This window comes from Sparus aurata, chromosome 8, assembly GCF_900880675.1.
Source record: "Sparus aurata chromosome 8, fSpaAur1.1, whole genome shotgun sequence".
NCBI classification, from domain to species: domain Eukaryota; kingdom Metazoa; phylum Chordata; class Actinopteri; order Spariformes; family Sparidae; genus Sparus; species Sparus aurata.
Genome location: NC_044194.1, coordinates 30,670,364 through 30,695,729, shown reverse-complemented (window position 1 = coordinate 30,695,729; position 25,366 = coordinate 30,670,364). Strand labels below are relative to the sequence as shown.

General features: G+C 39.8%; 1 protein-coding gene across 4 annotated transcripts; it reads left to right on the top strand.

Moving 5' to 3' along the window:
• The first annotated feature begins 565 nt into the window (after positions 1–565).
• chka (choline kinase alpha) lies at positions 566–23,406 on the top strand. Of its 4 annotated transcripts, none has more exons than XM_030425240.1 (12): positions 566–1,109; positions 1,942–2,050; positions 4,082–4,135; positions 11,106–11,219; positions 12,130–12,263; positions 14,106–14,210; positions 14,953–15,011; positions 15,107–15,194; positions 18,442–18,550; positions 18,635–18,741; positions 18,871–18,952; positions 19,765–23,406. In XM_030425240.1, exons 1-12 carry the CDS (start codon positions 874–876, stop codon positions 19,822–19,824), a joined length of 1,257 nt encoding a protein of 418 aa, XP_030281100.1. In that variant the 5' UTR covers positions 566–873; the 3' UTR covers positions 19,825–23,406. The 4 variants fall into 4 exon arrangements, with proteins under 4 accessions (XP_030281100.1, XP_030281101.1, XP_030281103.1 ...); XM_030425243.1 differs by lacking the exon at positions 566–1,109 and adding an exon at positions 2,631–2,691; XM_030425242.1 differs by lacking the exon at positions 566–1,109 and adding an exon at positions 2,631–2,691 and having other exon boundaries at positions 1,942–2,494.
• The last annotated feature ends 1,960 nt before the right edge of the window (positions 23,407–25,366 follow it).

Genomic DNA, 25,366 nt, shown 5'->3' with positions numbered 1-25,366 from the left:
TTATGTTTTTTTTTTGTTAGTTTTTTTTACCAGCACATGTACATAGACTCATGTACAGTGGTGTTGTGTGTTTTTTCCCCTAACCGCTGCAGAAAGGGACAACGAGTTGCAATGTGTAAAAAATATGATAAAGGAAGGTTTCAAAACAAACAACGTCTGAACAGGTTTTGCGAATGTTTTTGAGGCGGGGAGGAGACTTCAAGGTTTCACACAATATGTGAAAATGTTGTATGTAAACAACACCATGTTTGTTTAGGCTACAGTGGAGCTCTTTGGACGCCGGGTGACATAATGCATATTACTCAGGTACTGCCATTTCAAAAGAAATTTGCTGTTTTGACTGTGTTCATATCATAATATTGCTTATTGGCATAGCTGCATATCATGCTTTGCCATATTTATCCGCAATGGCCATCGTGTTGGAACTCGTCGATGTGTCCGACAATCACTGAACGCACCGTCGGGTTTGTTTTGGTCCTGGGGGGTTGTGTCCGAGCTAGCCAATGAGCGGAGAGAAGGGGCGCGGACTTGTCATGTGATCCCGCCCTCCCTGTATAGCGGCGCGTCCCTCCTGTGTTATTCATTCCTCGCCAACAGACAGTCTCCAGAGTAGCAGCTCGTCTCCGCTTTCTGAACTCCTCTTCACCGAAGAAACGACACTTCGTCTTCTACCAACGAATAATAAAGAACAGACACAAACTACAACTCTGCCCTTCATTTATTTGTCGAGAGAAGAGACATTTGTCATCGAATAAGCGAAATAAATCCTCCTGCGTCACAAACCAGAGTACTCACTGCCCAGTCGCCCAGGAGCCGCTCAGCTCAGTATCTTTTCTTTCTGGTTTCTTTTTTTTTTTTTCTTCAGAAACCAAAATGAAAACCAAATTTATCAACGGGGTCTCTTCTTCCCCCTCCATGTCACTGGGGCTGCTGGTGACCGAAAACGCCCTGCAGGTTCAGCCCGACACCGTGGAAGACAGCAAGGAGCTGGTTCGCCCCGACCAGCCCGACCTGGACACCCGGCGCAAGGCTTATCTGTGGTGCAGAGAGTTCCTCCATGGAGCCTGGAAAATCCTGTCTGAGGACGATTTCCATATCACCATCATAAGGTACAGCTTGTTAATTTGCTCGATCGATGGAAAAAGGGCCCGTAGTTTGAAAGCTAGAGTGAAAAGACCGCTCTGATACCGCCCAGTCTCACGATGTGAAGCGTTAAAGGGTAAAACAATGCGTTATTTCTGGAGACTATGTAGTTATTAGACACACCCTGTTCAGGTTCCGTTATCTCCATCTCATTCTCATTTAAAAGCCACGAGTCAGACTGTAATTCACTGTCAATGTGCCAACGCCCCAAAACACCCCAAACCTGACGACAGGTCTCTAACATACGTCCTGATGTCGTGTTTCCAAATTCAGGGAGACATTTGACTGCTTTGGCAGATCACTAAAGTACGTTTTAAAAACATTGATGGAGTGCTCAGTTTCGGTTCTAGGCTGGATTTCCCCTTTAAATACGGCGTGTTGGGACGTTAGAGCCCAGTCATGGTGTTTTTTTTTAATTTACTTAAGCAGCTATTTTAGTTGTTGTCTCTCTGAACAGGGTTGTTTCCAAAAGTCATTCAGCTCATGTTTTCAAAATCCTGGTGTTAACAATTTTTCTGAAATTCTCTGGTTAAACAGCACAGCGTGTGACTGAGAAGGGCTACCAAATCACTCACTCAAATAATTAATGTACAGGTTTACAGGCATTTTGGAGTATGCTCTGCTGTATAGTCTCTTGCCCTTATCTGAAAGTGTGATAAAGACGGAGATAAGAGTCACAGCAAGATCCCGAGAATAACGACAAACAGAGAGCAGAAACATTGTTAGTAAGAATGACAAAGTAAAAGTCTCTGCATGAAGGATCTCTATTCACTGTCCGCCTCAACGTCTGTCCTGCAGGGGTGGTCTGAGCAACAAGCTCTTCCTGTGCAGCCTCCCTGACAGCCAGGACTCTGTTGGGGATGAACCAAGGAGCATCCTGCTGCGCCTCTATGGGGCCATCCTGCAGGTGGGAAACACATCTCTCATCACATATTATTAACCAAACAGCTAAAACACTGGTGTGTGACTGTAGGAACAAGAGAGATACAAGTAAGCAAAACTCTCCACAAGGATGTGTTGTCGTACATGAGAGGCTAGTTCCTCCTCAGTTGTGTGTAGTTATGAGTCTGTAATAACTTCTTCGTTTAGCAAAGATAAGTGCTGATGTACAGCACACACAAATAACAGCAGAAATGTACAAATCATATACTGACTGATGACTTGTCTGCCTCTGTCACAGACATGACTCACGTAACTGGGGTCAAAATGACACTTACACAGACACTTTATGCCTTGAGTCGCTAATCACAGAAACCAGTAAATGAGGACAAATGATAATACATACACCGTGTGATGTGACAGGACCACCACCAGAAGTTGCTGTGTGTGCGTCCGCAGGTCATATGCTTATGTAAGTGTATTCATGCATGTGCCGTTATGCCTTCACGCGTGTATGTGTGTGTATGTATGTGTGTGTGCGTGTTTAGCCATTGTTGTACATGGTGATGTACCCCCATGGCTGTACATGCATGTGTTCTTTGCCGTAGGCTTCCCAAAGGAGCGTGCCTTGGGCACTCTTGTTCCCAGGTGAACCCACCAAAAAACACGGTACAGTATGAGATCTCTGAAATCTCAGCCTAATACAAAGACGTAACACACACTCATGTAGCACGAAGGTGGGAAGATACAGTGTGGAGGGAAAACAAAGTGCTGAAACATCTCTCCTGTCCGTCTCTTTTCTTCTCTAAATCCCTGCCTTGTGATACTTAATCATTAAGAAATCCGCTAGTGGACAAACCGAAGAGTCTGAGGATGAATCTGCACTTTTGCAGCACACTCAGCTGAAAAAACAAAACCGCAAGAAGAAAAGTCATTAACCAGGATGCAGTTTGGCTTGTTGTTGCTTCATAGTTAGCACAAAGTCAGATAGATGATGCATGTTTTGTTGCAGCTCTACAGTGGTTAAATCTTACACTGAGAGATAGGGGCCTTTTATCTCCGTGCATGATGTGGCTGGTGTGTCCAGAGTTCATAATTCAAGTTGCCTCTACGGCAGACACAGTATGCAGTATTGCTATGTGCAGCAGAGCTCCACCAAAGATAACCACTTAGTCACCATCTCAAGTAGCAGCTCATTGATTTCTTGAGTGACAAGAGTTCAAGGACTTTAAAAACATTTACTCAAGATTGCTGGAAGCAAAATTCTAATCTTGTGCTTGACTTTATATCATTTGAGGTGTTTTTTGTAGCACATGCTGTTTATGCCGCCCTGCTGTGGTAAATAGAATACTGAAACAAAGATGCGGCCAGTATGGGCTTCTCTCTCAGCCCTAAAATTAGTCATTTACAGCCATTAAGTAATGGTGCAATGAGACCTGAATTAAGTATTAACCAAAGCCTGTATAATTGCTAATGGCTGTATAAGCAGTTGGCTTTTATTGCTAGGGATGTCTGAGAGATCAGGAGCACTGAGTCCTTCACCAAGGTAACTGCAGTCATCTCTGTCAGGACAGAACCGCCTCCCAGGCATTAGTGACATCTAATCAAAAAGCTAATATGATTACGAAACTCAGATGTCATTGTCAAAGTGCACAGCTACTAATGATTAAACAAGGCCTAACTGCACTGAAGACAGCGTTTCTCAGCATGGAAAATATGTGAATGGCATGTTAGGTAATGAGTAGATTCACTAAATAAATATGTATATTTTTAGCCACAGCTTTAACATGTAATCAGCAGTAAAATGCAACACCCACGAACAGATGGGTGATAGAACATAGTGTCATCCTTCCTCCTCAGGGATAACCACTGCTGTCTCTACTCTCTCTTTCTGGCTGGCAGTCATGGGAGTGCAGAGATTATTCTCACCGATCCTCTGCACTGTCCTGTCCAAAAGACTTGGTGTATGTTTGAGGCATGGCTAGGTGTTGATGTTGACGCTGCTAGAAGGCCTCACATGTATTCATGGATAGTTCTTTCCTTTTTCTTTTGTTGATAGATGTCCTGTAATAAAGGGGATTCCAGACAGTCAAACAAAGAAAATCACTTCCAAGTAAGTAACTGATAATGGTGCCACCATACAGCATGTCACCCAGTGTCCATTCAGTCACAAACAGTCGTCCTGCTGTCCCTGGATGTCTCAAAACATTCTTTTGTTTCCCTAAATTCTCTCCTTATCTCCCTGTCGGGAAGAGGTTCACTCTGGTCTGCTTTTTTTGTTTCTGGGAAATTATTGAGAAGGCTGAATTTTTCCAACCCCATGTGTTTTTTTTTTTACTTAAGTTCAGAATTGATTTAACACCTGTCTCCCCTTACTAATACCTGGCACAGCATGACTGAGTTGGTAAATGCCACAGTCACTCAGTTCATTTTGTTTACTGTTGGGCCAAAAAGGTGCAAGACTGCGAGATGCAGTACTTCTATTTTGCATTTGTTTGAACATGATCAGCTTAACAGTTGGAGTGAAAAGTTCAATTTTTTAATTTCAGATTATCTATTTGGTATGCCCACCTTTTGCTTCAATGGCAGCTAGCACTTGAGCTGGCATAGGATACACAATTTTTTGTAAAACCATAATACAATCTGTTCAGTAGCTGCTAGCGGCCTGAAGCCCGGCCAGACGTCATACAGAGTGACCTAGAAATTCCTTTACCCTGTGTCATGACATGTGATCACGACCCCTGACCCTCACATCACCAGGCTGAATCACAGATCCCTGTCATGTGATTGGGGTGAGGTCATCAAGCAAGATAGCTGCCGTGAGCTGTTGTTGCTTGTCCTGGAAAGCTTCCCTTCCCTCTAAACCAGCCTTCTGTTAGTATTGAGGCTAATGAAGAACTGACCTGGTGTCAGTGTCCTAGGATAACCTCACCTCAATCCACCTTCTCTAACAATGCTGTCTGGTCAAGGCAAATCCTATTTGGAATAGATTGGATGCCATATCATGATACAACAATATCCAAAATCTAAGACATATTTATATATGTAGTCAAATAACGACATAATTGTGATAAATTGCACAGCCCTATCTACTGATGTGGTTTATAGAATATACAATATATATTTAATAGTATGCCTATGCTGATTGCCAGTGGATGTTATGTAACGCTGTATTTATTCAAGCCTTTATCAGTAGTGTTTGGCATGAATTCACCTCTGCAGACACATGAATGGAACACATGTGTGACTGTGGTGCTGTTCAGTTCAGATGGATTTCAACAGTCTGTAAGAAATAATCTATCCCCTTACTGGTTTATTGACACACATAACGCAAAGGATAAGTATTGCGGTTAAGCAGCAGCTGTCAGCAGTACACAGTGCACCTGCTGCATCACTCAAAGGCCAGCTGCTTAATATCTGAGAGCTGAGTATCAGCACTGATATGGGACCAGTGTAACAAGTTCAATTAATCAGATATCCAGAGACTACCTGATCCCAACTCCTACATCAGGAATCAGACTGAATGTTATATGGAGGCTGAAATTACTAAATGTGCAGCCCCCAGTTCATTCAAAAAGGATATTCAGATCTACTATGGGAAGTCTCTGTTTCCTGTCCAAAAACAGGAAACAGAGGGAGGGAGGTACTTGTTAGGAATGTTGAAATTCTTCTGTGTCTGCATGGTAAGCTGGCTTGACATGTACAACAACATGTAAATGTTTTCAAATACTGTAAACGGTAACTAATAAAGGCTTCTTCTTTGCATGGAGAAAAACCCCAGACTCCTCCATTAAAGAGCACTAAGTTTGGAGACGTTGAGCTAGGAGAAACCGCATAAACTTTGTAAAACGCTGTCTACAAAACTTTCTTAACTATTTGGTTCCACTTGTTAATTTGGCAAAGATATTTATTTATTTGTGTTAAGGATGTATGTTTATTGGTGTATATTTGTGGTAAGCATTTGGCGTGAATTGACTTGTGATCCACTTGATAACATCACTGAGGACAGATGGTAACATTAAATGCGTACAACCTCAGAGATAATCCTGATGACATCACTGTGACCTAACTAGACTTGACAAAGCTCTTCCTCCAGAGTGATAAAGGACAATTTTTTCAGAGACTGACCGGGACAACCATGATGAGATTTTTAAGTGCAAAATTAGTTGCGCGTCCCTTTAACTGGAGCCTTCTAACTGAAGTTCACAACTACCACATCAAATATTTACATTCTTCTGTTTGCAGATTAGTTAGCGTTAATGTAGGCGGTGCTGATCCGGTGGCAGTAATTTACCTAGGTTTAATGGTACTGAGGCCACAATTCCTAATTGTGTCTTCACTGCAACTCTGCCTACTGGCTATTAGAAATACAGCTTCCCTGACAGGAGTTTCAATTTCCCACATAACATGTCTGCATGGTAAGCTGGCTTGACATCTCTGACTTGTTGATAATTAACTTCTGAATGGGTCTTGGAGAGTGAGTCAAATCAAACAGATTGCTAAAACAACCAGTGGCATTTAAAATAGGTCAGAGGAAATTAAACAGAGGTTGATGTACTACTGCAGGATGGTCAGACAGTCGATATGGAACCACTAGGGCCACTGCATAGAACCCTGTTACAACCTATAAACCACAAGATAAGGGATGGCTGGCCCAGTCAGTTCCCAGATCAGTTTTTGTGTCAACAGTTTGACTATTCTACTATTCTGCTTATTGTCACACTTTAGATAGCCAGAATAACTCCACACTACCGAATACCTCGGATCCTTCTCCTCCTTGTCCTTGTCTTTTGAGCCTAAGGCTTTTGTCCGTTGGGTCATCATCTTCGGTAACGCTGTCACTTAAGTTAACATTTTCTGCTGTTATTTTCTCTTTCCTCTCACTCCAACTCCTGACTTTTGGACTTTTATATTAAGGCACCAAACCAACATGGTTAGGTTTAGGAAAAGAGTTGGGTTGAAGTAACTATGGTATAATGTAATATCTGCTCCAGTGGCAGTTGACTATCCATTTTCCATTACTCTTTATCACTAAATTTAAATCGGTAGACTGCACAAGAGCATAGTTAACATTGTTATTGCTGTATTGCTGTACAGCCCTGTCCCCAGATGCCCAGACTGAAGCTGGTTTGTAGAGGTTATCCCTTTAATAGAGATTCCACACAAACTGCATCTCTGACATGATAGTTTGATCTGAACTTTGTCAACTTGGCATGTAGCAAATGTAGGTTACAACAAGCTGATTAAAATCTGCTTATACATAAAGACAGTCCATATGAGGGCATGCTGCTTCAGATCTAGGTCAGTACTTCTATGGTAACCAAGATAAACTTGCTGAGTCACTAGACTATTGTCAGAGGAGTCACTACACATCCTATAAGCCGGCCCCATAAGAGTTTAAGTCTTTGCTCTGCTTTATGCACAGGCTGCCAGCTGGCTTGTTTTTGTAGCAGTATGTGTGTCAAGATGATTATGGTAATGTGGATAATTCACGTTGGGGATTTGAAACTGCATGTGATCAGCATTCTGCAGATAAGGCATTACATAACGATGGGGTGTATACTCAAATGTCCTGGGAAATATTCGGAATGTGCTGCATACTGTTCATGCTGTTTTTTATTTGTTTAAGATGTTTTTGCAGTGTTGTTATTAGCTTTGAACACTGTTGATACCAGTTGATATGTACTGAATAAGTTCTCTATCTCTAATTTCCTTATTCCTGAAAAGCTCATATACATGTAATTGGTGTGCATGCTGGAACCATTAGAATTCTTTATTATTCCTCCAACATTTTTCAACATGGAAACTTAAATATTTAACCCTATTAGGACATTATTGCTATCATTCAGACTTTTGATAACTTTCATACATAATATAACCAAATGCATACGAAATACTCAGTGTTATCCAGTAAAATGTTCTCATTTAAAAAAGTGGATGGAATGCTCATGCAGTTTTACAGTTTTTCATGCATTTTCAACTCATATCATACTATAAGATATTCAAATATTCTTTATACTCCAGATTAAAATCAGTTTTCTACCAAATATTTCATAGCTATCATACGCAATTGATATCATTCAACTTTTAAAGACAACAGTGCAGCTTTTGAGCATACAGCATCCACTCTGCAATATCCTCAGAATTTGCCCTAAATGGAAATATGAAAGTTTGTTTGCATATGACAGAACTCTATTCACTGACGATTTGATCAACATGATCTTATTTATCAACTGTTGTGATAATTGAGTAAGTGTAATCATTTAAGGGGGGAAAACATAACTTCCTCCAGCTTCTTGACTGTGAATAACTTTGGTTTTTGACTGTTAGTCAGGCAAAACAAGCAACTTGAAGATCGTCCTTGTGGTTTATGATATTTGATATATGATATTTTATAGAGATAAAAATAATCAATTAATGGTAAATCCAATCAGCAGATAATACCATTCTGGAAACAGTTGTTTTTGCCCTGTCCCTTAATCATTACCTTTGAGACAGAGGCTGACATTTTTCAAAAACAACCTGTCAGTATCTGCCAGCTGTGATGAATATCGGCTGGTTGACAGCAGTCCCTAAAATGAAACTTATCATGAGACTTATAAAGATTTACAGATTAACATACATCTCCGCAAAAGTCTTTTTTGAGCTTGATTCTTGTTATTTAACCTTGGGTAATCCCACAACTAAAATATTTATATTTAGAAAATTCCAGTTCTTCTATGTAATTTCTAAAAGAGATATCAGAGGAGATTTCAGCGTCTCCTGGAGTAAGAGGTCAGCACTAAGTTTCATTGTATGGTTCAAATTCGGTGTCACGTCTCAGAGGCAAAGCAGGCAATATTGTTTACTTTGAGCTGGCTTCCCGCTGGATGGTCAGGTGGAAACACATTCTTTGGCAAGTATCCAAACATCCCTGCAGTTGGATCCAAATTTCTTTTCTCTGCAGCAATTTATCTGAAATGTATTCACTTAAGGGGCTAATAACAGGAAAATGTTGAACTGGTTTCTACTGTGGTAATCTCGGGTTACATTGACATGCAACAGATTGCAGCATTAGCTTGTAAATGAGCTGTACTTACCAAAGCACCTTTTCACACCCGGAAATGAGGTATGTAAACAAATTTTTATTAAAAACCTAAACTTACTAGCATACTTCATAGCTGCTTTAAAGCCTTTTTTAAAATTCAGCATTAAATGCAATACATAAAGTCGATTCTTGCCTTGTAAAAAGTCGCCGTACCAACATGTCTAAAGTGTGTCCTGTCTGCTTCCGTGTCTAAAGGGCATCTTACTCTCGACAGCTGTTTGAACACACCGCTTCAACTGATGTCACCATCTACGCTATATTGAAAAAGACAATATTTTGACAGTAAACTTACATTTTTTCAAATACTGTAAATGGTAACTAATAAAGGCTTCTTCTTTGTTGTCCATGGAGAAAAACCCCAGACTCCGCCATTAAACTGCGTTCAGTTTGGAGACTTGTTGAGCTAGGAGAAACCATATAAACTTTGTAAAATGTGTCTACGAAACTTTCTTAACTATTTGGTTCCACTTGTTAATTTGGCAATCGTTATACTTGAAGAAATTTATTTATTTGTGTTAAAGGTGAATGTTTGTTGGTGTATATATGCACATAGAGCAAGTTAATGTCGTGAATTTACTTGTGATCCACTTGATAACATCACTGAGGACAGATGGTAACATTAAATGTATACAACCTCGAAGATAATCCTGATGACATCACTGTGACCTAACCAGACTTGACAAAGCTCTTCCTCCAGAGTGATAAAGGACATTTTTTTCAGAGCCTGACTGGGACTAACCATGATGAGATTTTTAAGTGCAAAATGAGTGGTGCATCTCTTTAACTAGAGCCTTCTAACTGAAGTTCACAACAACCACATCAAATATTTACATTCTTCTGTTTGCAGATTAGTTAGCGTTAAGTAATTTACCTAGGTTTCATGTTACTGAGGCCACAATTCCTATTTGTGTCTTCACTGCAACTCTGCCTACTGGCTGTTAGAAATACAGCTTCACTGAAGGGAGTTTCAATTTCCCACGTAACAAATCACCGGTAGAATGGCCTGTACACCAACTTACCTGTTTTGTTCTATTTAGTTTGAGATCTCTCTACTCAGTTAATGGGGTCCTACCCCTTTGATGAGAAGCCTGGTTTTCGGTCTTCTCCACACAATAGACTGGAGCAGAATCAAGTGGGTGAGAAGCCAGCACACAGCTTGAGTCTTTCAAGCTCCGGGGCTCTTGTTTGTGTTGGTATGAGAGAAAGTCTCCCAGTTAACCTTGAGCCCTTCCAGACTATGTGCGTTGGTATGTGAGTTTTGTGTGTCTCTAAGATAAAGGGAGAAAGACAAGGCTGTCCTGTCTGCTTTAGCAGCTTCAACAGTGACTGGTGCTCTGAGTGGGCCAACTCTCCCTAGAAGCTTCAATCTACCTCTTGTGTTCTCCTCACCACTCTGACAGGCAACCTCAGCTAACCCCGACCACAGCATTCAAACTCTTCCATCCTTCCCCTCCACCTCCTGATTTCCACTTGAGTCCCTTTCAGACATGCACCTCAGCCTACTAAAGTTCTAACATTTTCACGTGAGACACCAGGCATTCTGCCTAGAAATAAAACTAACCCTAACCCTGACCTGAGTTTTAAAACATTTCTCAACAACACTGCTAAACCCTATGAATTTAGATCATTGTAATAAACTGGAATAATGGGATGTTCTTTCTTCAGAGGAACATAACTTTTAAGATACCTTTGAGTTATTTTGTGTGTTCTGGGGCACAAAATGACAAAAATCTTCCTTGGAGGATCTCACTTCTAAATTCTAACAGGTGGAATAATGTCATAGCAAACCCTTTTTTTAGTTCCTAAACGAGCTGACAATGACTCACTCTACCTCACTCTATCTAACTTTCATGTTTTCAAACATGGTGACCTGCAAAAGCTCTTTGTCTCATGTCTTAATCTGTTCTTACTCCGTTTACAGCACTGGTGGTGGTGTGGACTGCTCTCATACTTGAAAGGCGGAGCAGTTAATTCTCCTTCTGTTATTTGTTTCCAGGGGGCGGAGGCCATGGTGTTGGAGAGTGTCATGTTCGCCATCTTGGCAGAGAGGGAGCTTGGGCCTAAACTCTATGGTATTTTCCCTCAGGGCCGACTGGAGCAGTACGTCCCTGTAAGTCAACATGTTACTGTTTATATGCATATGGGCTGGACAAATTAATAGGAATACGCTTTGCTCGTCATGATTAATTGATCATTGTGAAGCGTGTGACCTATCAATTTAACTCTATCCACATACTCCAGTATTAAAAAACATAACAATAACCTGACCTCGTTAGTGTCCCCTGTTATATATGATCTGAAATCAGTGAAGAGACTTAACTTCAGTATAAAAATAGGGTTAATTTGCAGGATGGTAGCGGATTAGGCATGTAGCTCCAAGAGTTAAAGTAAAGCTCCGACAGCTGGGGAATAAATGATGCAACGTTGTGTTGGTGTGTGTACTGCTCAATGATGCATCAGGGATTAATGTTCAGAGATAATTGATAAACCATAAAACATCTGCTCTTCTGTCGCCAAACAATACTGTTATGCAATTTATTTTACACATCATCGGAAAATCTAATTGACCTCAGTTGGCTTCTTGTGGCTACCATTACATTGTCATGTTGTTTGAACATGGATGTACTGAAAGAAAGTGAAAGCCCTTCTCGTTCTTATCATCCAAAACCAGATGTAGGGGAAAAAACTCCTTATTCTTATGTCCACTCTGATGTCCAAGACATGCCTAAACTGCACTAGACTATTTGTCAGTAAGGGTTATCGTTGAACTTGAACACTGGGATATCACACAAGATTTCAGAACAGTCATAATCAGTAAACTACACATAGCTGGCTCATATTTACTGGCCGGGCTGGTCTGGGGAGCTTTAAACTGGATCTGGTTTTGGCGTCCCTATATATTTTTTAAAGTATTTTACTTTTTGCTATCATCAGCCAACCATTTGTGGGTTCTGTAGCATTTCCTGTATTAATTAATTCATTTGCTGGATTAATAATAATTTCTAATACCCTGTTGACAGAGCCGTAAACTGGACACCTGTGAGTTGAGTGACCCCAGCATTTCGGCAGAGGTTGCAGAGAAGATGGCCAAGTTTCATGCGATGAGGATGCCTTTCAACAAAGAACCCAAGTGGCTGTTTGGAACGATGGACAAGTAAGTCACACAAGTCTTGTCTCATCCTGCCCTGTCCTGTCCTATCCTGCCCCAGCTTGTGTCTTGCCTCGTCTTTAGGGATATTCTGAAGCCCATTCTTCTCTTGAAATGAGAGATGGGGACGAAAGACTGAGCAGACTTGAAACTAACATTAAACCAAGGTTTTTGAATCCCACAAAAGCAAGCCGGACAGCACTGATTACTTATCTCATGAAGATGAAGTGGCAGGTGGCTTATCATTATGGTCGGCACTTGAGTTGCTTTCAAAATGTTTTCATGTGTTGGCTGTTTACGTTGCACAATGTGTGTCTGCTTGTGGTAAAAAAGTCCATTGACCTGCTCCAATGATTTTCTGTCATGGTTTATTACTTATGTGTTTAAAACATTACTCGTTTGTCCTGCCATGTGATTGTTTTTGTAAATTTCCATGTCAGAAAAAAATGACTTTCTAATTCATAGGTTAGAATCATATTATGTAGTATTACATCATCATCATCATCATTATTTATCAGGATTTGGGATTTGACTTTACTTTTTTGACAAAAATGACTTCAGATCATTTAAAGGAAGCAAGACTCCCTATTATCTGGACTGCATAATATCAAATTGACGTAACATTGAATTGTTTACGACATGTCAGAGAATTTGAATAGAAGCTAAACCTTAGCAGCCATAGCCAACTCAGACACAGATTTGGGTTGTGCATGTTAAATCCCTCAGCAGAGAGTGCTCTATCTCTCTCTGATGACTTGGCCTGGTAATTAACGTAGGCCAACATCAAGTTGACCTTGGCTGTTGGATGATATTTAGTTTCATGACTGGAAAGATTTTCTTCTAGGTATACCTATTCCACTGATAAAACGTATCAGTGTGGGTAATCAGGACTTGACAATACTTGAAAAGAAAAATTCAAAGAGTTGTTAGTCATACTTTTCAAATTATACCTTTAAAGTGAGCCTGTATAACAGCAGTGTAGCCTCGCAGTAAGACTGTAGGAGCTAACTCTCTGATGTATTAAAATGAAAAAAGGCGTGTTTTATTGTAATTGAAATTAATGTATTTGTTATAAGAGTCAGTTTTTTAATCACCGCCTTATATTTGGTTAACATAAGTTGATGGAAATGCAGATAAATTAACTTTTACTTCAGATTTTCTTTTAAATATAACTTAAAAATGTGCCACACATGGATGGAAACCTGACAATCTGTATTGCTGAAGCAGTTTTTTGTTTAGCCCATGTGGTAATGATATGCATGACACTATTGGTCACACACCTTGTACACAGAGATATCTGGGAATCACAGTTCAAGATCTTGTGAGTGCTGATGCATCCACACAGAATTGAATTACTAAATTACTCTTCATTATGTATCAGACATCATTACAGAGTTGCCAGGGACTGCTCTTATAAAAATCCAACCACTAGCGATATGGTCACACCTTTGTGTTGTTATGCAGTCAGCTATGATGTGATAATGGTGTTAATGGTGATTTAATGATGATTTATTATCAATTACTGGCTGTTATCACTCCAATGATTAATACTGGTAAAACTGTCATTCTTATTTTAACAATCAGTACTAAATACATTGCTGTATTGAAATTGTTGACTGTATTTGTAGACACAAGTATTATGTCATTAGTTCCAGTGAGGTCATCATAATCTCTGGCTCTTATTTACTGACTGTCAAACTGTGGTCTACTTATCACTGTGTCAGGTCGACATTGAAAACGTATTTAGACACTTAACCGTGTCACTTTGCTTTTTCAGATAGGAAATGTTGTTTGGTTTTTTGGGAACGATTGTTGTAACTACGTGTGTGTGTGTGTGACACTCTACAGGTACTTGAGCCAAGTTATGAGGCTGAACTTCACCAGAGAGTCCCACCTGCGTCGCTTCAACCGCCTGCTCAGCTACAACCTGCCACAGGAGATGGATATGCTCAAGTATGTTTCTGCATTAACACGTGCACGTGCGCGCGCACACACACACACACACACACGGATTAGAATGCATTATATATGACTGGCGCATTGTAAGTTTCCAAACGGTGTTATATAACAGACTGAACAGAGGTGTATAGGTCCTCTGATAATATTTTGATCTCACAGAAAAAAACTTGCAGGCACAGACACTAGACACGACGGACCACCATGTTCAGATTTATTTATGTTTTAAACGTATGGAGCCAAAGAAGAGCAGACCAGTTAATACAAAAAATAATATATGTGATGTCAATATAAAGTATTAGTTTTTTGGTCCATAGTAAAGATTAGAACACAATGTAAATTGAAGAAGCAAAAAAAAAAGCAGAGTAAGTATTTACAATATGAAGCACCAACCTAATTAACACACCTGTACTTTATACGTTATGGTCAGGTCAATATAATTATCCATTACTAAGTGGCTTCAAGTCCTTAACACTTTGTGGATGTTATGGAAAGGAACCACCATCTGTTGTCTCTAAAATAACCTTTCACTTGTATTTCATGAAAAGTTGTTTGAACTTTTCCATTAGTTTTAGTGAATTTCTACTGTGTATCACCAGAGGCTATCCATACATATTTAAATATGTTACATTAATGTTGATGTCGTGTAACACAGAAATGAAACTCTTATCCAGAAAGAGCTGTATAAACCCTGCTGGGTGATCGTCCTCTGACTTCTAACCTTCTTGTATGCATTCAGGTCTCTGCTGGAGTCCACTCACTCTCCTGTAGTGTTCTGCCATAACGACTGTCAAGAAGGTAAAAAATATACAGTAGATGCCAGTGGGCCCTATCTGCTGTACATTTGCTTTTTCTCTTTGATTTAAAATAACATTTAAATGTGCTCCTTTCAGGAAACATCCTGCTGCTGAAGGGTCGCCAGAGCTCTGACAAACAGAAGCTGATGCTCATTGACTTTGAGTACAGCAGCTACAATTACAGGTAAGCTAGCAATTGCTGTCACACTGTGACGTGAATGATACTACTATATACAACAAACTATACCTTTTTTTTTTACATCATCTTTTTTTTAAAAGATAGGGGCTTTAAACCTTTGTTTTGGATAGTACAACTTGTTAGACAGGAAACGGGGGAAAGTGACAGACAGGAAGAATTGCCACAAAGGACCACAGGCTGGAATTGAACCTGGGCCTATGATTAGGCAATTTTATAACGTCTTAATTATGTATTTATTACTGAACAATTTGGGGCCCCATACTGTGAGAAGTTGAAACGGTTTAAACAAGAAGTAGTCCACCAAGTAGTGCCTGATCCAAACACTCTACAGACGGAAAGGCATTTCTTATGAATCTCCCTCAGCTGCAACCGCAACATCCCCGCCCCTCATGCTCTTGCCAGCTCTTTGCCTCACAACTAACCTTGGCACTGCAGCAGTAGGAGATGGAGGGAGGGTGGGGAGGGAGGGAGTAAGGCTGATAGTGAAGCAGAATGTTAAAGAGAGCGTGAGAGACAAAAAGACACCAACCCAGATAGGGACCGAAAAAGAAGGCAAAATCTGAGGGAAAATGAGAGGAAAAGGAATGCAGCCTGGTCCGTGTCCGTGTTTCATCAATATTTCCTTCCAGCAGTCATTATTCATAACTCACAACCCTCTGTTGAAAGATTCACTGTAGCTGTTATGTAACCAGAATTTAGCACTCCAATGAGGACACACAGGATGGGGGCAATGGAAAGACCTTATGCAGTGTACTGTAAATATTGGTGATGAAAGTCGTGTTGCTGTAGATTTCCTCTACAGTTGCGGACACATGACTGAGAATAGATTACAATAGAATGATTGTTTTCAGCACCTTTTGAGTGACTTTGAATATGTTAAAATGTCTGGGTGTCTGAACCCATCTGTGTGTGTGCCCCGGCCAGTTCATTTGTGGGAAAACTGTGTTCAACACACTGTGCTCGGCTCGGTCTCTCCCTCTTGTCTCCCGCACACACAACCAGAAACACTCCCAACCCCCCTGCAGCTCCCTTCAGCGTGGCCCCTTTAAGTCTCCTCATATGTTACTCAGCAAACACGTGACCCTGTTCAGACACAAAAGAGCCGCTGCACACGCACAAGCCAAACATGTGAGCACGTGTGCATTCATCATGTATGTACAAGAAGAACACGCCCACCAATCGGCACAGAGACCCATATCCTGTGGATTTTTTTTTCTCATTAAGTGACATCAGTTAGACATGGAAACAGAGGGGGATGAGCCTGGTTTGCAGACTGCTTCAGAGCAGTGGGAGGTTTTGTGTTGGGGGCAATTCCCAGCTGCTGATAACAGTGTGGGAATTAACATGCAAGTGCTACTTAAGGGCATAGGGAACAACGAGGTCTGTGTCCATTTGTTCTTGTATAAATCACAGAGAGAGTAATTGCCAAAGCATTTAGACAACTGAACAGATTAATCTTGTTGTTAAATGGGTTAGGGTTATATTTCCAGTCCAATGCAGTTCTTGCCTTTTGCTACTAATACCCATCAGTTTACTACCATCTAGCCCTTATTTGAATACCGTTTTTCATTAACTCATTAATTAGACTTTTCTTCTTTTACTTTAATGCTTTCCACAATGGCGTTTTGCTTACAATCTCTCACCAACATTATATATTAATGTATTGTTTAAGAAACATTATTACATTGGCACACCCAAGACAAAAACCACATGACAGGAAAGATGTACTTTCACAACTCACTCATTACACATAAAACAAATCCCTCTCATCTCAACCCCCTACCCTCACCAAACACCAACACACACCCATGCACAGACACACACACACCCCACATTAGTTCTGTGTCTCTACCAGATTCCCCCCTTTCCTTTCCAGCCATGCCACAGCTTGTTTTCATTATTGATCTCATAAATGCTCATCCGTGCCTCAATGAATACTGTTTTACATTGATTATGTAATTCAACACTGAGGGGTAGGGCTGCGTAGTGACAGTTATTATCAACAATTATTCTGATGGTGACATAGTTTTGTTTTGCTCATAATTGTTAGTGTATAAATGCTCCAATTATTGACACCGTCCCACTTCTAATTAACAGTTTCTCTCCTAGTTTCTAACAAGCACATCTAACTTATAGAATTGTATGTAATTATAACGATATCTGAAAAATGTAATTTATGTGTTTATGTATAAAAAAAGGTCTTTCAATTCTATCGATTGACAATTAGTTTCAGCAAATCTACCCTGCAGCAACTACGTATTGTTTCATTTAATCTCATAAAACAGCAATGAACAAGTATTATTATTCAACTTATGTCAGATTGCAGCAGTCATTTCTTCCACTTGCGTGACACTAGGACTGAAGGAATGAAACAGGATCAGCTGTGTTTGCGTACCTTTAACCAATAAACCGCAGGGCTTTGGTGCAGTTGGCTTCTAAGCACCAAAGGTCCCATGACTGCTTGGAAAAGTAGCCAGTAAACCTTATTGAAACAATAAACAAGATCTCATGTTCACCTGAACAAACAAGACCTAGAAAACTGGAGACAATGCAGGTTTCGAAGAATTAACCATAATTAACTAGGTGTGAAAGCCACACACACAATCACTCTAGTATGTCTTGGTCTGGATGGCACAATATCCTGTGTCTTTGCTCAGCCTTCAACATGTGATGTTAACGTTGCTTGCTCAGAGGATGTGAAACATTTGAAAAAGAATTCAGAACTCAGTGTCAGAGCTGCAAGCAGCATTGAACAGGCCCTCGCTACTCCACGTGTGTTTGCCAGATATTGACGGCCAGTGACAATTCACCATATAACGTTATCAGGGTTTTGAGGCTTTTCAGATCAAATTTGATGTGGATCTTGTTAACAGGCTTGGAAGCTGTAATTTCCTATGTCCAACGGCTGTCCAGTGTGGGCTTAGTTGTCTGAAGTCTGGAACTCTTGTGAAGACTGTGTAGTCTGGGGCATTTCAACAATGTGCAGTCGAGTCACAGCAGCTGTGTCATAGCAATAGAGTGAAATTTGTTGCGTTGCCACGGGAAAACTTCTTCTATGTAGTCTACCACTCTTCAAAAACACAATAGATAATATACATATTGTATAACTCAAAAACAAGTTACAAAATATAAACCCTAACAGGCACAACATGACAAACAGAAAGTATATCGACATGTAAAGGCATCATCATTATCTTCAAATTGTTCCTCTGTCCATCTGTTAACCTTACAGGGGATTTGATATTGGCAACCACTTCTGCGAATGGATTTATGACTACAACTGTGACGAGTTTCCTTTCTTCAAAGTTAATCCTCAGGCCTACCCCTCAAAGGCTCAGCAGGTGTGTATATGACACTAACATCTCATTTGTTACGTTTTACTTGATGACTGCTAACCGGTGTGAACTTTTCACAACTCTGTGCAGCTCCTTTTCATTGAAAGCTACTTACGGGAGTTTGACGCAGGGTTTGACAACCTGAGTGAAGAGGACCAAATGAGAGTGAAGGAGCAGCTTTACATAGAGGTCAACAGGTGAGCTCAGACGTACAACATTGTTTGAATAGACACAGTATTGCACATTAAAACACAAAAGCGCAATAGAATAAAGTAGAGGGGTTAGAAAGCATACATAACAAAGTTACCATTTGTTTTTGAATGTAGGTTCTCTCTGGCATCCCACTTCTTCTGGGGCTTGTGGTCAATCATCCAGGCCCGACTCTCCACCATCAAGTTTGGATACCTGGTGAGTAAAAACTTTATTACTAAAATGCTTCATTTTAATTTTTATGACTTCTTTGTTTTAGTCAGAAAAGCAAATATACATGTGATGTATATGAAGGTAGCTTGTAAGTCATTAGCAGTATTGTCAGTATTTACTGTGTAAAGAATAGGTTGGAGGAGTTCTGGTCGAGATGTCACAGAGAGGAAGGCTGTTTTGTGACACAAACAAAACTTAAGATTTAGGCAGTACTGAAAAAAATACTTTTTAGACAAAATGCCTTAAAATGCTAACATTTTCAGGGATATTTGTTCTTGCTGAAGAAGCTGCACAAGACAAAATCTTGAGAAAGAAACACCACCAGTGTGGATATAATGACTAAATAGGATTAGGTTCTTATTGTTCATTTTTCTCAGCTTTAATATTCTTATACAATATATGCTCAGAAAGTAACTGCAAGATTGTTGCATTGATTGTTGAGCACCATGCCAGCTCGTCACATACTGGGTTAGATGCCAGCATGACCTACCAGCCCAAAGCGTCAGTGTTTGACGACCTGGGAATGAGATTCAAAATTCAACTATCATTCTCTGCTTATTGCACCTTTAATACTTACTTTAAAATATTAAAAATTCACATTCAGCATTCAAATATTTAATACAATGACATAATATACACAATAATATCTAGGTATTATTTATGATTTATGATTATAATAATATATGATACTTTGTTATTTCTTCAACTCAAACAGTGGCCATGGTTTATACAGTAGATGATATATATATAATTTATATTGGTATATATGTATTTATGTATACTTGACTGTGTTGTAGGAGTACGCCATGGCTAGATTTGATGCCTACTTCCAGCAGAAGAAAGTGTGGGCTGTCTAATGCAGAGATGACTGGATGGATTGACAACACTTTGAGCCCGGGCAGGAGGAGGACATACGGGCTGATATAGACTGCACGATCCACGCTTTACTCATACACCCTGCCTTGAGAGAATTTGCAAGCTACTGTAGGTGTTGTGTTGACCAAAACCAAAACTGGATCACGTGGCTAGGTGCTCTGGAACAGCTCAAAGTTAACTCTGCGTAACCCCCAAGAGAGCCAAAAAAAAAGGAAAAACATTTACTTGTACTAACCTTCATCACTGCTCTCTGCTTCTGCCTTATTCGTACCATATCACTAACACAAGGGTTACGCTTTGAGCAGGAGATTTTGAGCATTAGATTGGAAAAGTTAACATTGCATCAATGTTTATGTATTGATCATTCCCTTATGGAAATGCTCTGTTGGAAAAATGTGAACTTCTGGTGGCAGATTCCTGCTAACAGAAGCAGGCAATCGCTAATTATGTATATTATATATAGATCTCAATGTGCCAGTAACCTGGCCCTATCTGTGACTGATGGGCTGACTTATTGGCTGATGGAATCATGACTTGATCAACAGGTCGGATTGATGTCTACACTTCTAGATATTACACACCTGCTTTTTAAAGCAGTTATGATTGTTATTTACTTCAGGCCAGGGTAAATGGTTATGTGAATTTTCAAGTATGTGAGTAGTTGAGGTTCCTTTTCTGGATGATTGGTTAAACTCAAAAATCAAAGACATCAAAAATAAGGTTTTTCCATTCAATTAGGTCTGGATCTTTGTGGCTTCCAAGCTAAAAATGTGGTTACACTGCTGTGAATTTTAACTGACAGATGTTTGGTTGGTTTATGGTATTATTTTGGATATCTGTAACAAGTAGATCCACATCTTTGTGTAGTTTACATGTTGGGTATTAACATTTCATTGTCTGACTTAGCCAAAACACATTCCAGCCATGCTTTACAAGCCTGGGGCTTTCAGACACTAGGGAGCTGACTGACCATATTTTTGCTTTTTTACTTTTTTATATTATCACTGCATTGAAGGACACGTCCTACAGTGCACATGACAACGGTTTCTTATTGTGGTAATGGATTCTTTGGTGATGTCACTGGGTTTTTGGTGCATGCGCCTACTGCTAAGATGCCTCAACATCGTATCCATCATCCAGAATAATAACACAGGGGGGTCACATCGTACTACACAGCTGTTAAGGGGTTATTTAGTAAAATATGTCTCTAACTGTTTCAAATCATGAACAAGACCACTCTGCAACTAAGAGCTGAGTCATTAGTGTGAATCACACATATATTTGCTCATGTTATGGCCAATGTATGGTCTAGCAAGGTGGAAAAAAACTGGAGCAGTGAAGTACTGTGCCCTGTGTGTGCCAGGCGTACCTCATAGATTCTCCTTTTAGGCTCACTCCTAAGTAGTGGGATATTTGTTTATATTAGAGCTTTTCACGGCACTAAGCCTAGATCTAAAATCATTTGTTCAATCATCTTAGCTCCACAATAAGAAAGTTTGCACTTGGGCTTTTCACACTGCTATCCTCAGACAGCTTTCACACTGGCCCAATCCTGGCACATTCCAAGGTAGGCTAACCATGACTTAGGCCTAGTGCTTCCTGACCCAGGTTCCTGAGCAGGGTTAGCCCTAAGTATTTTGGTGGTATCCCCTGAAATTTGACTAAACATATAAGGTTCCAAAATGTGTAAAACCAGGCTAAAGTAAACAGAGAAGTAACACGACATTCTAGAATGTTAACCTAATAGCTATACTCTAGCTAACACTCTAATTGGTACCAGTGGTCACATTCTGACCTCTCAGTTCACCATTACAGTAGCAGTGCCTATTGGACTTCATTTGAAAGGCTAAGTTAGAGAAGAATGAAGGACTAAAATTGACCTTTTGCTAAGCCTGTCCTCTCAGTGAACATTGCTACGCCTGTCAAGCTTTCACATCTTGGAAATGACACTGGCAGATTTTATTAGCTAGTGACTAGCTAGCAAATTAGGCTAACACAAGTAACATGAATGTTGTAAAAAAAAAATATCTGGCTGATTGTACCGATTTAGTGTTTCCAGTTAACTTAGTTATTACGTAATAAATATGCTCTTGGTGGCTACGTACAATATACATATTAAAGCACCGAGTCGAAAGCGATCAGGCGAAAAAAAATCTGCATCCTCACCTATTAATGATCAGTATGTAGGATACAAAAATAAAGGAGAAGTATTGTTCTTGTATTGCACTATTGTTACAGTTTCCAAGTCTTGATTGGACAATAACTGTTTGTGATAAGGCTTTAGCAAAAGTCCATTCAAAAGCCAAGTATCTGCTCTAGGTAGTTTTGCACAATGCTGCTTGGATTTGATCCTGTTTTGGAAATATGCATAAAGACACACTCACATTGCACTCTACGGTGTGACTGTGCCGCTGTAATATCCATACATTCCTGTGATATTGTAGCGGGTTTATACATCCATGTTTACTGTGAGACCCTGCGATTTAGCATGGAAGCCAACAAAATGATACTGTGACTCCTGTGAAGGGTAGCAGTCACCTGATACTGGAATGATTCAGGAGTGTTTGAATGTCTGCTGTGGCACTTTTGATCTGAGGACCAAAACAAAAATAACCCACAATTATGTACTTGAGTATTTTCATGTTTAACATTTCGGGGGTTGGTGAACTGTGATTCTTTAAGTTTTTGAAATGTCATTATTTTACATATAAGTGTATTGTATATTTTATTGTCATATTACCATGAATTGAATGTGGTTTATGTATAGTTTGAAATGTATTTTTTGAGATACAGTGGAACTAGGGATGCACCATCAGAAGGTCGACTATACTGGACGACCATTCAAATTTTAAAAAATGTTACTGGTACATCCCTTGTGAGGTAAAGGTCCTTGCTTTCATACCATTCAGTGGCTCTTTCTTTGACCAAACCAGAATTTGTATTCATTGTTTTATCCGTCACTTTTGAATTGTATTATCTGCCCTGACCTTTCACTACATGCCATTTCTATCTTTGTGTTGTGGTCCTTTTTCATGTTTTTTTTTATATTGTTATAGAAAAAATTGACACGGTGATCTGTAACTAATACACTACATTGTTACTTCACCGTCAGTATCACAAACTTTGAGCCAAAATCACTAAAATTTGTAATCCAAATAAAATTGTAATTTCACCCCTGTCAAGAACAAGCAAACAGCCCACTTCTGTTTCTTCTTGTAATTAAATGTATGTAATATTCACTAACAGAAATATAGAGGGCCATGCTTAACATTCTCTCCAGTATAAAAAATGACAAACTTGTATCTTACCATTCTTGAGAATGTAGATAGTGTTTATATAATTCAGTGAAGAACACATTCTAATCTTTATAGCAGTCACAGAAACACTATCATGTGACTCACTGTGATAACCCTTGCTATCTATGCAGCTATACTGAATGCATAATGTAATCCTGAAAAAATCTTTGTGACTTGGAAAGTTTGGGGTGAACTGCTGCAGCATAGAAATGATCTCGGTTGTAAATGTACTTATCTGCTTTGCACAAATAAAAATTAAAGAGACTGTTGAGTGGTTCCTTCTGCGATGACTTAGGGATTTGCTGCTTATATGCTTTGACAATGACAATGTCACACGGAAATGTCCAGAACTCTTTTTTATTACAAGAACAATATCAGCCAGATAACTTTGTAAAATTGGACACCTTTGCCAAATGTAATTCTAAAAAAAGTTGGGTCCTGGTAAAATGTAATTAAAAACAGAATGCAATCATTTGCAAATGAACAGTGTTTACTAACAACAGTTTTATAGTGTTGTAGCGATATCCTTTGGGTATTAATGTGTTGAGCCTCACCTTTTAGCAATTAAGCTGTTTACCTGTTGTGTGTTCCGATCAGGAGCGTCCCACATACTTCTGTAGCTCCCAACCCCACTTGTTTGAAATGTGCTGCTGCCCTCAAATTTAGAATAAGCAGATATTTTATCTTTGCACAGTATATGTCAAAGAAAGATTCAGCAAGTCATCACGTTCAGTTTTAATTATGTTTAACACAGCGTCCTGACTTTTTAGGAATCAAGGCTGTACACTAGCAACATGTCTATAGGAATGCCAGTGTTGGTCAGCTAGCTGGGTCCAACAGATGATAGCCTGAGATGGTCGACAGTCCTGCAAAGAGAAGCCTGAGTAAAAAGAGGGGAAAGCAAAGGGGGGGAAGCAAACCAGGTAAAGATTGAGTGAGATAAAAAAGATAAAATAGTGAGAAGAGGAAAGAGACAGTGAAGGACAGAAAAAGAGAGCCATAGCTCAATGGCTTGTGGAAAACAAGAAACAATAGAAGATTAGAGAAATGCAGTGGTTATTAGACAGGTTACAGTTTGAGATTTAACTTCAGCAGGACAAAAAGCACTAATGTGAGGGGGACTGATCTAAATGCTCAAGGGGGGCACGAGACTAGAAGAAATACATATTTGCTGAATTAATTTCCATCAATAACATGCATATACTCGCTATCAAATTAAGATATTTATACTGAAAAATGTTTAACTATTGTAGCCCATGAGTAAAGCATAAGGTAGTTGCGGGAGATTTTGCAAAACCAGAAATTCCTGTCATGGCCAACTGTCTATCACAGGCAGGCGTCCCACCCTCCCCTGAGGCACATGAAACATGACCCGGACCACTCTCTTTTCAAGTGGCTAGTCACTGACCACAATGCCAATAGGAATGCAGTCTTTTCTAAGGAGACAGCTGAGACAGCAGGTGTCTGCACACAGGGCGGCACTGGGGTCTCCCGTTCAAGATTCTGCATTTAACCATCCCTTTCCAGGCCACCAAAAGGCCATCAGAATCATGTTCAATCAGCTCAGTGGCTTCAGTGTGGTTTGGATTGACAACCTGAGGAAACAGGTACATGCTTGTTCGTTTCCCAGGCTCCTCCAGCTGCACATGGAAGTATCCATGGCCAAGATACTGAACCATAAACTGCTCTTGATGAGCAGGTTGGCGACTTACCTGGCAGCCTCTGTCATCAGCGTGTGAATGGGTGAATGTAAAGCTCTTTTGAGCTGTCAGTAAGCTAAAAAAGAATAGAAATGCATGTCTATCTGCCATTTATTGTTCGAGTGAAACAAAAGAGAGCACAATCTGTACATAATATGTCATATCAATGATATGTTCAAGTCTACTTCATTCAACTTATTTATTATTGCATTAAAAGTAATAGAATAAATGGCAGGTATGTTGCCAGCCCTCATTTTGGGTGCTAATGGCACATCCTTGCACACACCTATATATGACAGGCATAACTTGGCCAAGACGTGACATAGGTCAAGAGAAAAGCAGGGGGCCTAGGACAGAGCCCCGAGGTATGCCATATTTCACACCATAAAATATTGATGTTATTGTATTATGGGAAACACACTGGTGTGTTCCTTGTGATAGAAAAAACATCATAATGTCACATGAGAGAGCTAGGTCAGAGATGCAAAATTGTTAACTGGAAAAAATATTGCAGTTCATCCAGCTGG